The sequence below is a fragment of the Thalassophryne amazonica genome, chromosome 16, assembly GCF_902500255.1.
Source record: "Thalassophryne amazonica chromosome 16, fThaAma1.1, whole genome shotgun sequence".
NCBI lineage: Eukaryota > Metazoa > Chordata > Actinopteri > Batrachoidiformes > Batrachoididae > Thalassophryne > Thalassophryne amazonica.
The window spans coordinates 50,907,487-50,922,015 of record NC_047118.1 but is presented as its reverse complement, the minus strand read 5'-3'; the positions used below and the strand labels follow the sequence as shown (position 1 = coordinate 50,922,015).

The 14,529-nt window shown below is 42.8% G+C and overlaps 1 protein-coding gene across 1 annotated transcript in view; it reads right to left on the bottom strand.

Annotated features, from left to right (window-relative positions):
• Nucleotides 1-13,107, bottom strand: part of LOC117528586 (dynein assembly factor 5, axonemal-like) — a 72,744-nt gene extending 59,637 nt beyond the window's left edge. The window contains exons 1-4 of the mRNA XM_034191216.1: nt 12,572-13,107; nt 9,028-9,212; nt 4,928-5,052; nt 4,587-4,705 (exon numbers count right to left, since the gene is read on the bottom strand). Coding sequence (XP_034047107.1) covers nt 4,587-4,705; nt 4,928-5,052; nt 9,028-9,212; nt 12,572-13,100 — 958 coding nt within the window. The 5' untranslated portion in view covers nt 13,101-13,107. The remainder of the gene's footprint in view (nt 1-4,586; nt 4,706-4,927; nt 5,053-9,027; nt 9,213-12,571) is intronic.
• Nucleotides 13,108-14,529: the final 1,422 nt, after the last annotated feature.

Here is a 14,529-nt window from a genome sequence, read left to right as displayed (position 1 = left end):
CTTAGACTGTCCACAATAAAAGGCCACTCTGAAAGGTGCAGTTTTGTTTTATTGGGGGGGGGGGGGGGGGGATACCAGTCAGTATCTGGTGTGACCACCATTTGCCTCATGCAGTGCAACACATCTCCTTCGCATAGAGTTGATCAGGTTGTCAATTGTGGCCTGTGGAATGTTGGTCCACTCCTCTTCAATGGCTGTGCGAAGTTGCTGGATATTAGCATGAACTGGTACACGCTGTCGTATACGCCGGTCCACAGCATCCCAAACATGCTCAATGGGTGACATGTCCGGTGAGCATGCCGGCCATGCAAGAACTGGGACATTTTCAGCTTCCAAGAATTGTGTACAGATCCTTGCAACATGGGGCCGTGCATTATCCTGCTGCAACATGAGGTGATGTTCTTGGATGTATGGCACAACAATGGGCCTCAGGATCTCGTCACGGTATCTCTGTGCATTGAAAATGCCATCAATAAAATGCACCTGTGTTCTTCGTCCATAACAGACGCAACAAATTCTTTGGTTATGCAAACCGATTGTTTCAGCAGCTGTCCGAGTGGCTGGTCTCAGACGATCTTGGAGGTGAACATGCTGGATGTGGAGGTCCTGGACTGGTGTGGCTACACGTGGTCTGCGGTTGTGAGGCTGGTTGGATGTACTGCCAAATTCTCTGAAACGCCTTTGGAGACAGCTTATGGTAGAGAAATTAACATTCAATACACGAGCAACAGCTCTGGTTGACATTCCTGCTGTCAGCATGCCAATTGCACGCTCCCTCAAATCTTGCGACATCTGTGGCATTGTGCTGTGTGATAAAACTGCACCTTTCAGAGTGGCCTTTTATTGTGGGCAGTCTAAGGCACACCTGTGCACTAATCATGGTGTCTAATCAGCATCTTGATATGGCACACCTGTGAGGTGGGATTGATTATCTCAGCAAAGGAGAAGTGCTCACTATCTCAGATTTAGACTGGTTTGTGAACAATATTTGAGGGAAATGGTGATATTGTGTATGTGGAAAAAGTTTTAGATCTTTGAGTTCATCTCGTACAAAATGGGAGCAAAACCAAAAGTGTTGCGTTTATATTTTTGTTGTGTATATATATATATATATATATATATGTGAATGTGTGTGTGAGAACACTGCTTCACTTTAGATACGCATTAAGATCGCTTTTAGATCATCATCAATGTATGTCTGTCTCTGTTTGATAGCACAGACTCAATTAATCGAGCCCGCGCAGGAGAGATGGCTGAAACTCCACAGCTATGACCAGAATACTTTGTGCAATCACATGTTCTCATGGTAGTAAAGAATGCTCGAAAATCAGTATCTGTGTTTTCAGATAATCTCCATCTTGCTGGCATCTGCAAATTCCATGAATGGAAAAAGTGTTTATTTGTTTGTTTGTTTTTAAAATATATTTATTGATGCCAAGACATGCTAAAAATATGGCTTAAAATGAGTCTAATTTTGCTTAAAATCCAAGAACCCCCTGGGGTGCCCCACCAGGTCTCCAACATGGACTTGGCTGAGGTCCTATGGCAGGCCCCAGACCCCCGCTCACTTTCAGGATTTCTCATTCTCATGCCTGAAAATTGAAAGTAAACTAGTATGTCTTTTGTTTTTTTGTTTTCTGATCCAAAAAATTATGAGATCTGAACCATGCGTTTTGTGATCTGAGGCTCATCTCTGATCATGTGGGGATTCGGTGTGTTAAGCCTCGGTCCCACCGAGTGAAGAAGGAGTGAAGAAGGAGCCACGCACCCTGTTTTTTTGTTTTGTGAGCTATCGTGGCATTATAGTGGCTCAGAGTGGCTTTTAGAGGCATTATCTTCAGTTAACGAGGCTCCTCTCTGAGCGTGGCGCTAATTTCAAGATGTTCAAAATTTAGCAACAACAGCGTGGCGCAGTTTGTGTTCGAGTTACTGCGACGGCTTAGAGGCATTTGCGTGGTGCTTACGAGTCTGCAAAAAGTCCATTATCCGTGCGCCTGGCACCTTCGCAGGACCTGAGAGGCTATTTTTGGAGTGGCTCCTCCTCTTGCGCACACAATTGCACCCGCTCTGTGCGCTGGACTCTATATATTTTGTAGTGGATTAATCATTTTCTGCCAAACCTTGGATGTTGAAAACACTTCTAATCACTTCTGGCATCACAGAGGACTGTTTCATCTGGACACTTTTTTCCTCTCTTTCCTGCTCCATGTGGGATGTATTTTAAGCAGCTTAAGGTAATTATTTTTAATGTTTTTTATAGCTTGATAAAACAGTTCCTTGCTATAAAAGTATGTCTGTATATTGATGTCTGTTGTATGTAAAAGTATGTTGATTTAATATCTTGTTAATGGATCACTGTGTGTGCGCACTGAGGCAAGACCTGAGAGGCTATTTTTGGAGCGGGTCTCCTCTTTGCGCACCAAATTCCACCTGCTCTGTGCGCTGGACTCTATATAAAATAATTATTTTGTAGCAGATTAATCATTTTCTGTCAAACCTTGGATGCCGAAAATACCTGTAATCACTTCTGGAATTAATGTATCACATGAGCTCCGCTGTGTGTGCGCACTGAGGCAGTAGTGACTCCTCATCACGCTTCAAACGAGCATTTAGGCAGAACGCCAGCTCACAAAAGAGTGATATTTCAGTCAATATTGGACGAACACAAAGTTAAAATTTGGATGACTGCGTGAAAGTGGATGTGTGTTTAAAGCCGTGGAAGATAACTCCAGTGGAGCAGCTAAGAGCAGGAGCTGTGCAGCAACACAGGTGGAGAGTGTGCAAAAGAGCGATTTTGAAGACAACACAAAGTTAAAAGTTGTATCGTGGTGACTTGTAAGCTGCGGAAGAAATAAAGAAATATATATATTGAAAATGATCCACAGGTGTATATAATAAAACGGCCACCTCATTCTATATGCAGAACGGCACTGCGCGCAAAAGAGCGCTTTTGCAGAAATAAACAGACGAAGACAAAGTTAAAGTGGAATCACGTTGTAAAAATGATTGTGCTTAAAGCCAGGGAAAAAATAAAGCCAGCAAACCACGGATGGAACGGAAGCCAGAAAGAGCAGAGAGGCGGTTGTCCATGAAAGGACAACAGCAGCGCACGCGCAAAAGAGCGATTTTGCAGAAATAAATGGACAAACAAAGTTTTGTGTGTTTAAAGCCGCAAAAAAAAAAAAAAAAAAAAAAGCCAGAGAGCCGCGAAGCCAGCGAGGAGCACAGGGGCGGCTCTCCAGGAACCCGTGGTTTGGGTCTAGCTGGTCTGGTGCATTACAGGTGGACTGCAGCCTGGCGCACAGCGCACAACTGCGGAACTGTGATGGAGTGTCTATTTTTGGACTGTGTAAAAAAAAAAAAAAAAAAAAGGGACATCTTTAAATGCTGCTGTGAATCTGTGAATTGAAAACCCACACTTTGAAGGGACCAGGTGTGGGAGGGCTGGAGGTTTGGACCAAACTCATGCCTAAACGTGCGCCAACATGGCGTTATCATGGCGCTATCATGGCACTACGTGGCTTAGTGTGGCTGATGCGAGCCATTCAAGGCTGTAATGACAGGTCGGTCATGGCTCACTACAGGCTGCTACGTGGCACATGTGGGGTACAGAGAGGCACATAGAGGCACCTTCATAGTGGATACGTGTTAAGATGAAAACGTGGGTCATTCTTCAAATAATCACCCCACACCCATGCATGGCTCCTTCTTCAGCCTTCATTATTCGGTGGGACCAAGGCGTTATTAGTCGAATACTCTGCCTCTAAGAGCCACTATTCTCTAACGTTTGCTTAATAACTTGACTCATACCAAAAAAAACATGCTATGTGGTTCTTTATTCATCGTTCATTACTCGGTGGGACCACGGCTTTAGACTGGGACAATCCAGATCAACTGTCTTGTCCTAGGACACACATAGGTAGCAGGAGTGGGAATCAAACTCAGGTCTACACAGTCGCATCTCACGTCATAACCCATAACAGTTAAAATGTTGATGGATTGCCAATTCCAAAGGTTTAAAGTACTACCATGTTCACGTAACGGTAACAGCAGACCAGAAATAACTTAACCAAATGGTACTGGGCAAAGCAGGAAAAAGTGTTTTTAACTTAACTGTTCCAGCTGTATACATTTTAGCTGTTGTCAAAATGTAATGCATATGCTACTTGTATATACTGGACTCAAAATTGTATTCAAAATAGTATGCTAGGACTGATATACAGCTGAAGACAGCTGAGAAAAAAAAACTTTCACTGCCTTAAGAAAAAAAAATAAACAAATTAACGGGACAGCTATCTGATCCTGTTATTATTTACACTGATTTGCATATTTGCATATTCAAATAGGGGCGTGGGGAGGGAAAAGCTTGGTGCGTGTGCATGTGCACTCAATTCCACGTTGATTGGGATGTACAGAGAGAACTTACATGGATCCATGCATACGCACACTTGATACATCTGAAAATTTTTGTGCTTACGCCATTTTCTGGGTTTTGGCGGACTCAGTACTTTAGTAGGAAATCCACGCAAGTCTTTGTACATGAGGCCCCTGGTCCACTAAAAATGCAAGCAGAGAAGTTAGTTCACCTTCTGATGGGTAAAAGGAATGTGGCATCAGGAGGAAGTCCATCTTGTCCTTGATGTCGTCCTCATTCTCCTTCTCCCACTGGGCGCCAACCTGCTTCCACAAATTATCTGCGAGAAGTCTACAGTAAAGGCAACATCATCATTTTCCATAATAGCCATTATTCTAATTATGTGTAGTATTTTATGTACATTTTGGAGAAAATTTCATCATGCTTTTGTTCCTTTTCATGTCAAACCTGGTAAAAAAAAACTAAACTGCCTGAATGTTAAGAATATACTGTGTAGATTAACGTGCCACAGAGCATTATGAAACAATGCATAAATTATAACTGTATTTTTACCTGATCTCTGGGATCTCATCACTGGTACTGCTCAGCAGGAGTGGGATCAGTTTATGGAAATACGAATACCTATCTCTCAAGTGGAGCAGCCAGTCACCAACAACTGCAGTCACAGCTTTTCTCACCTGACAGAAAATGCATTATTCAGAGAAAAGTTATTGATTTTTCTAGCAAAAGTAATAATTTGAACTTGACTGTGAGGCCTACATGTAAATGCAACAGTAGCACATGTAAAGTGACTTGACAGCAGTAGTGAATTAATTCACAGGACATGCCTGGGTGCCCTAAACTACATGGGTCCCTACGTTTTTCTCCACAAAAATAATGTGGAGAATATATGTAATAACACTAACATGAAGAGCGACTTCTTTCAGTTGCTCCTGTTAGGGATCACCGTAACAGATCATCAATCTCCATCTCACCCTGTCATCTGTACTCGTATCTCCTTCTTTCACACCAACCCCTTGCATGTTAACCCACATCATACCCATAAACCTCCTCTTTGTCATTCTTCTTCTCTTCTTGCCTGATAGTTCCAAACTCAGCATCCTTGTCCTGATATACCCTGCCTCCCAACTCTGCACATGCCCAAATCATCTCAATATTTCTCTTGCTTTGTCTCCAACCCATCTGGCCTGCGCTGGTCCTTTGATATGCTCATCATAAACATGTCCACCCTCATCACTCTTAAGGAAAAATCACTGCATCACCAGCTCTGCCACCTACAGCTTCACCTCCTGTCTTTTTGGAAATGCCTCTGCCTCTAAGACATACGAGGTCTGTTAGAAAAGTATGCGACCTTTTTATTTTTTCAAAAACCATATGGATTTGAATCACGTGTGATTGCATCAGCCAAGCTTGAACCTTCGTGCGCATGCGTGAGTTTTTTCACGCATGTCGGTTGCGTCATTCGCCTGTGAGCAGGCTTTGAGTGAGGTGTGGTCCACCCCTCTCGTCTATTTTTTATTGCGAATAAATGTCTGAACGATTTGGAACTTTGCTGCATCAATTTTTTTCCAGAAACTGTGAGAGACCTCCAGGTGGACACCGTTTGGAAAATTAATATGGCTTTCAGGGACGATTTTATGGGGATTACACAGATTAAGGAGTGATCCAGACGGTTTAAAGACCGCCCACAACTGCTGAGAGCACGGCGCGCTCCCAGCCCCCATCGACAGGCTGACACCCCGCTGGAACAACCAGATCATTTCCAACGTGAAGGCTTTGTTGATCCGGGACCTCGTCTGACTTTCACAAAAAGGCTGAAGATGTGGACATCAGCACTTTTCGGTACATTCCACCGTTACAGGAGTTTTTTTTCATGGAAAGAAAAGCGGAGGGACGCGCCACGGAGCCGTTCATTACGCGGGACAAAACCACCTCGGTGTTGGTCTCACAGGACGGCTAAAAGGTGGATTTCAGATGGATTCCGGTTGCTTTTCAGTCGTGTGATTATCCGATTGTGATTGTGCATGAGCTGGACCTGCCCCAACATGTCCTGGAAGGCTTCATCACGGCGTTGCTTTGCGCCATGCAGCTCCACCACGACACGCGGAATTCCTCCGCACGGCTGTCTCAATGTGCCGAAAAAATGCTGATGTCCACTCTTTTCACAATTCCTGTGCTAGTCAGACGACATACCGGATCAAGACAGCGTCCAGTTTAGAAATGAACGGCACATTCCACTGTTACAGGAGTTTTTGTCATGGAAAGAGGAGCGGAGGGACGCACCACGGAACCGTTCATTATGCGGCACAAAACCACCTCCGTGTTGGTCTCACAGGACAGCTTAATGGTGGATTTCAGACGGCTGTCGGTTGGTTTTCAGTCGTGTGATCATCCGATTGTGATTGTGCATGAGCTGGACCTGCCCCAACATGTCCTGGAAGGCTTCATCACGGCGTTGCTTTGCACCATGCAGCTCCACCGCAACGCGCGGTGGAGCCGCTCCTCTTTCCATGACAAAAACTCCTGTAACAGTGGAATGTGCCGTTCATTTCTAAACTGGACGCTGTCTTGATCCGGTATGTTGAAGCTGCATGGCGCAAAGCAACGCCGTGATGAAGCCTTCCAGGACATGTTGGGGCAGGTCCAGCTCATGCACAATCACAATCGGATAATCACACGACTGAAAAGCAACTGAAATCCATCTGAAATTCACCTTTAAGCCGTCCTGTGAGACCAACACCGAGGTGGTTTTGTCCCGCGTAATGAACGGCTCCGTGGCGCGTCCCTCCGCTTTTCTTTCCATGAAAAAAACTCCTGTAACAGTGGAATGTACCGAAAAAGTGCTGATGTCCACATCTTCAGCCTTTTTGTGAAAGTCAGACAAGGTCCCGGATCAACAAAGCCTTCACGTTGGAAATGATCTGGTTGTTCCAGCGGGGTGTGAGCCTGTCGATGGGGGCTGGGAGCGCGCCGCGCTCTCAGCAGTTGTGGGCGGTCTTTAAACCGTCTGGATCACTCCTTAATCTGTATAATCCCCATAAAATCATCCCTGAAAGCCATATTAATTTTCTGAACGGTGTCCACCTGGAGGTCTCTCACAGTTTCTGGAAAAAAATTGATGCAGCAAAGCTCCAAATCGTTCAGACATTTATTCGCAATAAAAAACAGACGAGAGGGGTGGACCACACCTCACTCAAAGCCTGCTCACAGGCGAATGACGCAACAGACAGGCATGAAAAAACTCACGCATGCGCACAAAGGTTCAAGCTTGGCTGATGCAATCACATGTGATTCAAATCCATATGGTTTTTGAAAAAAATAAAAAGGTCGGATACTTTTCTAACAGACCTTGTACATCACAAATGGTCTCATTACAGTCTTGTAAACATTCCCTGACACTCTTACGAATTCCATTAAAAGTACAGAGTGTATATTAACCACAGCTGCCTCTAAGTTAATTTACAAGTTCTGATTACTATCAAAGTCAACTGAAACTGTTATTCGAGTAGGATGACCATATTTGAGTTAAAAAAAAAAAAAAAAAAAAAAAGAGAGAAGACACTTTGAGGTGGGCACTGGCAGCAGACATAGCCTACCAACAGTGACTGTTGACAGATGTATCCGCAATCACGCAACTATGATATTTATATAGTGTAGAAAGTGGGAGTGCTAAGGGTGTTGCAGTACCCCCTGCTGGATAAGCAGATGTCACAGCACACCCTACCAGATGACAAAAATATAATCAAGCATTAAAAAAATAAAGTTGCTTCCCTGTTATTTACACAAAAACTTTATGTTTGATGAAGTTCTTGAGAATCATAAATTCTGAACAAGGATTCCATAATTCTATAGCTTATGATGAGACCTGGTAATGTCAGTTGCAGCAGTGCATATGTCCAATGTCTGTGCTCTAGGGGATTTCAATAAAATATAGCAAATTTTGTGGCGTTTAAATGCTGTGTGTACTGTGTAGCCTTTTTGGATATGTTCTTGTTGTTCATTTGCCTCAAATGTGACACATTTCTAAACAGCACTCAGAAAAACTGCTCACAGGTACTCTGTTTTTGTCATCTTTAATGAAACTAGCACAAATATCCATTAGAATGCAAAATGCAAATGATAAAAACATAAATGCAATGACCATAACATGAACTGTTTGAAAAAGACTGTAAACACTGGCCATGGGTACTCAAATTTTTTGTGGCAAAAGAGAAGGAAATTTAAGAAATGAAAACATTTTAGATCAAAATACATGCAAATTCAAATCCAGTGATATAATTTAAATATGTATGAGTCACAGGGAGCTGGAGCCGATCCTAGCGGTCATTGGAGGGGGGAAGCGGAGTACACACTGGACAGTCTATCGCAGTACATGTTGACAAACATCACAGTGAAAAGGGTTTGCCTGTGACCTAATTTTAAGCAGGTCACAGAGTGCTCACATGCACAATCCTACAAGCTTTTAACAGCATGTGAATCCAATAGAGAAGCAATACCTTTAAGCGTTATCGCGGGACAATATTTTGACTGTGTCGTACTTTTTTACAAGGGTCAGAAAGCGCTCAGGTCTGCCTGCTTACAAGATTTAGGTCAGAGAGCATTTTTAGACAACAGTTAATACTGCTTAGTCATGTTCTTTTTGTAAATCAAACCTGTGGCGAGTCGTCAAACAGCCTCTGCGACAGGTGAGAGAGGACGTCATTTAGGTTTTTCCCAGTGCCATGCTGGATTACCACTCCGGTAGCTTCGATTACAGACACTCGTACACGGGAGTGGTGATGAGCAATGGTCTGCATAAGTGGGCTCACTAGACTCTCAGCTTGCAAGTGAAAGTGCTCTGAAAAAGAAGTGCAATGTACTTTTAGCAATACAGTTACTATATAGGTCAGCAATATATTGATGCAATAGCAACGCTGTGATATAAAATTTATTGTATCCTAGTATTTCAAGTAATATAAATGCTGTCTTTTCATGGTTGCCCTGTTGTGCCATGTATGATCTAGTATTTTTGTCCATGGACTAAGTGGGTTTAAGGGAAGGAAACAAGACTCACAGCATAGCCTCTGTATGCCATGGCCTGCAAAAAAAAAAAGAAAAAAAAAAAAGTATGATCTCCATCCCAAGGCAGCAGCTGCAGCCATGTCGAGGTCAATGAAGAATTACACAGGGGATGACAATTAAAAATGCCCCAATCATATTGAAAAGTATGCAACACTATTTGTCTGATCATAAAAAAACAACAAAAAAAAAAAAACAGCACAAATGGTGACATAGGTCAATTTCAGTTTGTACAGGGGTCAAAAATTCAAGTTGAGAGTTATGCACATGACTGGAAGCAGTTTGAGGTTGGAGGAAAAGTAAACATATCAATGTTCTGTGTCATTTTCATGTTGTTAGACACATATAAAAGGTAAAAAAGGAAAGAAAAGCACCTTCAGGCAAGGTGGAGTTTTTATTTTCCAATCATACATTTTAAAAGAAATATTTGCAGTTTTTTGTGTCGACGCTGATGTTTCATTATGTTTCAGGCTGACATTGTCCTGTTGCATACTCAACAAAAATATAAACGCAACACTTTTGGTTTTGCTCCCATTTTGTATGAGATGAACTCAAAGATCTAAAACTTTTTCCACATATACAATATCACCATTTCTCTCAAATATTGTTCACAAACCAGTCTAAGTCTGTGATAGTGAGCACTTCTCCTTTGCTGAGATAATCCATCCCACCTCACAGGTGTGCCATATCAAGATGCTGATTAGACACCATGATAAGTGCACAGGTGTGCCTTAGACTGCCCACAATAAAAGGCCACTCTGAAAGGTGCAGTTTTATCACACAGCACAATGCCACAGATGTCGCAAGATTTGAGGGAGCGTGCAATTGGCATGCTGACAGCAGGAATGTCAACCAGAACTGTTGCTCGTGTATTGAATGTTCATTTCTCTACCATAAGCCATCTCCAAAGGCGTTTCAGAGAATTTGGCAGTACATCCAACCAGCCTCACAACCGCAGACCACGTGTAACCACACCAGCCCAGGACCTCCACATCCAGCATGTTCACCTCCAAGATCGTCTGAGACCAGCCACTCGGACAGCTGCTGGAACAATCGGTTTGCATAACCAAAGAATTTCTGCACAAACTGTCAGAAACTGTCTCAGGGAAGCTCATCTGCATGCTCGTCGTCCTCATCGGGGTCTCGACCTGACTCCAGTTCGTCGTCGTAACCGATTTGAGTGGGCAAATGCTCACATTCGCTGCTGTTTGGCACTTTGGAGAGGTGTTCTCTTCACGGATGATGTGAAGGAGATGTGTTGCACTGCATGAGGCAAATGGTGGTCACACCAGATACTGACTGGTATCCCCCCCCCAATAAAACAAAACTGCACCTTTCAGAGTGGCCTTTTATTGTGGGCAGTCTAAGGCACACCTGTGCACTAATCATGGTGTCTAATCAGCATCTTGATATGGCACACCTGTGAGGTGGGATGGATTATCTCAGCAAAGGAGAAGTGCTCACTATCACAGATTTAGACTGGTTTGTGCACAGTATTTGAGGGAAATGGTGATATTGTGTATGTGGAAAAAGTTTTAGATCTTTGAGTTCATCTCATACAAAATGGGAGCAAAACCAAAAGTGTTGCGTTTATATTTTTGTTGAGTATATTAGGTTCAGGCATATTTCAGGGATCAGCAGGCTTTTATGCATTACATTAAGTTCACCACATGTTTAATCACAGCTCAGAATATTAACTGCATAATTACTGAGGCCAGACTGTGATACAAAAGATGTCAAACCTTGCACATCAAAACAAGCAGGGGTCAGATTTGTAGGAAGAGAATACGGCAAAACCTTTAAGTGAAAACCTTTAAACAAAATTTGGACTAGAGTTAGAGATTTATCAGTGTGTCTTGTAACACAAGACCAAGCCTAACATTCAGGCCCGGAGCACACTTTCTCACATCACATTTTCCACCTGAATAAAAGTGGAATTACACTCGGCTATGATGTATCAGTGTAATACTTTATGGAATATTTTGTAAAATGTGTGAAAACATCACAGGGACTTTCCATCCACTTTGAAGAACCCATTCATTTCATGCAGAAGCGCGATCAATAAAACACCATGAATTTTGAATTTCCACTCTCCAACATCACCATTTGCGCTTCTGATGAGATATATATACATATATATCAATATTATAATAGCCAAGTGGCCTCTGTGTACGTGTACGCATGCGTGTGTATGGCTTTGATCATGGAAAAACTGGGGAGAGCTGACATTTGCCATTTGGTATGCGAATGTATTTTAGGTCAAGCATGAACACTGCGAAAACAGAAAGTTGATAGAACTGTGCTGTGCACCAACAGCATTTCCTCTATATTAGTTTTGTAAATTATTCTGTAATTTATGTTTGTAGCATGGCCCAAGCAGAGGGTCACCCCTTTGAGTCTGGTCTGCTTGAGGTTTCTTCCTCAGAGGAAGTTCTTCCTTACCACTGCTGCTGTGGGGGACCTTACTTGTGTGAAGTGCCTTGAGGCAACTCTGCTGTGATTTGGCGCTATATAAATGAAAATAAATTGAAAATTGAAAAAACTAGTATTTTGAGAAATTAGCAATATTAGCCAACAACAGTGAACAATGGATGTTGTGCTGCAATGCACCATGGGAGTTCAGTGTTTTAAATGTTGTTATTGTGGCTCATGTTAGTTTAACCGTGTAGTTAGTTTTACTGATTTATTGTGTTTTTGTACTTCAATTGGTTTAGTCAGTTAAGTGCCATGTTGACATTACCATGACTGAGTTAAGTGTCGGTGCTGTTACTATGTCCTACTTTTTCTGGGTCAGGCTCAAAAGTTGTCAATCGGCCCTCGTTGGCAACGAAGATTGTCTCTTGATCAAATCCCGGATAGGATATCTACATCCAGGGTCGATCTAGAGATGCCTGTGTATGCGTTCGTTTAATGTGACAAAGCTGTCGCACGCAGTCACACTGTCCTTGACAAATCCTTAGCCTGGGCGTTTTTTTTTTTTTATGTTGACCCTCTGACCTCTCTCTACCTGGCTTCAGATGCATGGACCATTTATGAGCTGCTGCTGGGGAGGTACCGGAAAGCGAACTTTTCTGTCGCAAATAAAGCCACACGTGCTTCGTAACCATGGCAACTAGCTTTAGCAACAACACCACCAACCTGGCACAGAGTTCGCAAATTTTATGGCACATTTGCAGCTTTCTCTTCTAACATCTGGAAAGGGGTCGACGATGGTTCTGTGTAGAATACAGATCATTTCAGTGAGAAACGGCCCTAGGTGCTTCCCGCACACTTCCACTGTGAGCGTCAACAACTCCAAGGCTGCTAGCCGAAGCTCCTCTGCCGGTTCCAGCAGCTCTTTGCCCCCGAACCGCTGAGCCAGGCAGGGCATCAAATAAGGCAACGACTCCTCTGGCTGTTGGACACAACGAATAAAGTCTGTGATCAGGGTTATCGCGATTTCTCGGCATCTTTCCATCGGATCTGACACACAGTTCAAAACAGGCTTCAGGACGGCGGTAAAAATCTCTTGTAGCACGCTGCTGGACAGCCGCTTCTCCACAGTTTCCCCTCGTATTTGCTCTAAAGCCCTTTTTCGTGTCGCTTTGTTGTCTTCATTTAAACAGTTTAAATGTCGAGCGAGTCCTTTCAAACCTTCTGCGGCACCAAGCTGGTCCCCAGCCGCCATGACTACATCAAGTTTCCTTCTTCTTCTTTTACTCCTACTGTGTGGTTTATTGGCGGTTGGCAAACCGAGTGGCGCAATAGCGCCACAAACGGTACAAATGTGAACACAGCAGTTTGACATGAAATAAAATGCGGAGGATAACGCAAGAAAGTCAAATGACTTATTTAGATTAACTTATATATATATGTGACTTGATTTGATTTAATAGAGCTTAATTTCTGGTTACAAATTCTTACATACATATATACACAGTACAATTAAAAGGCTTGTTTTCATTGCAGAAGTTTCCCAGCCTTTGCCTATTCTCCATGTAATGTGGAGTTGTGTCAGGGAGGGCATCCATTGCATCTTGGATCTGCTGTGGTGACCTCGAGTGAAAAAAATGGGAGAAGCCGAAGGGACTTACACAGTACAATTAAATATAAAAATATCACTTTCTATCTGTAGATATAGAAATAGGTGTGTACAGGCCTGGATTCAATTCATGGTCTAGCTAATGGGTATGGGCCTTGACTAGTGAATGAGGACACAACCTGTCAACCTGACTAACATCTCATCCGGGGGAGTCACTGATTTTGATGCGCTTCATGCGATGGAATCTGGGAATGAGCACTGGCACCAGCAAGACTCAGGACCTATATAAGACACTCCTTTCTGCACCCTAGAGTTTTAGTTTTTTCCTTGTTCCATGAGTGAATAAAATAATCAAATCTGAAATTTGCCAGGATTTATATTCCTCAATTAATAAATAATCAAATCTGACTGTTGATGTACTTGCAAATTGGGGCAGGGGTGACTCTGAACCTTCTGTTTGGGAGGCATTTGTACTAACCACAAGTTACATTTTTTAAACAATAATAATAATATAAAGTTAAATTCCTTTGTTGGTGTGTCCAGCACACAGCACAAACACAGATGCCATTATTACTTGGTTGGGTGTGTTGAAGGCACACTGGTATTATAGAGGTCTGTAGCCTTTTTCTGACCTTCTAAGGCAATATGAGAAACTAAATACTCTCTCGTTGTTTTTAATACACAATTTTTCTTTCAAACACTTGTAATTCTGCATGTGGCGTCCATTAATCATCCCTTTGTTTATGCAAGACCTTTCCATATTTTCATATTTTATCACACCCCTGGTCAGCCCCCCCCCCACCACCACCACCACACACACACACACACACACACACACACACACACACACACACACACACACACACACACACACACACACACACACACACACACACACACACCACTGCATTGACCTGATTTCTTCGAAACTGCTTGTACAAGTCAAAAGAAAATATGAAGTTATGTTTCATTTTAAAGGTGAAAAGTAGTCACGTATTTTGGTATTCCGCAGTTCTTTATTATTTTTAAGTTCTAAGCACACTGAAAGTGTGTGAAACCTTTTGTACAGTATTGA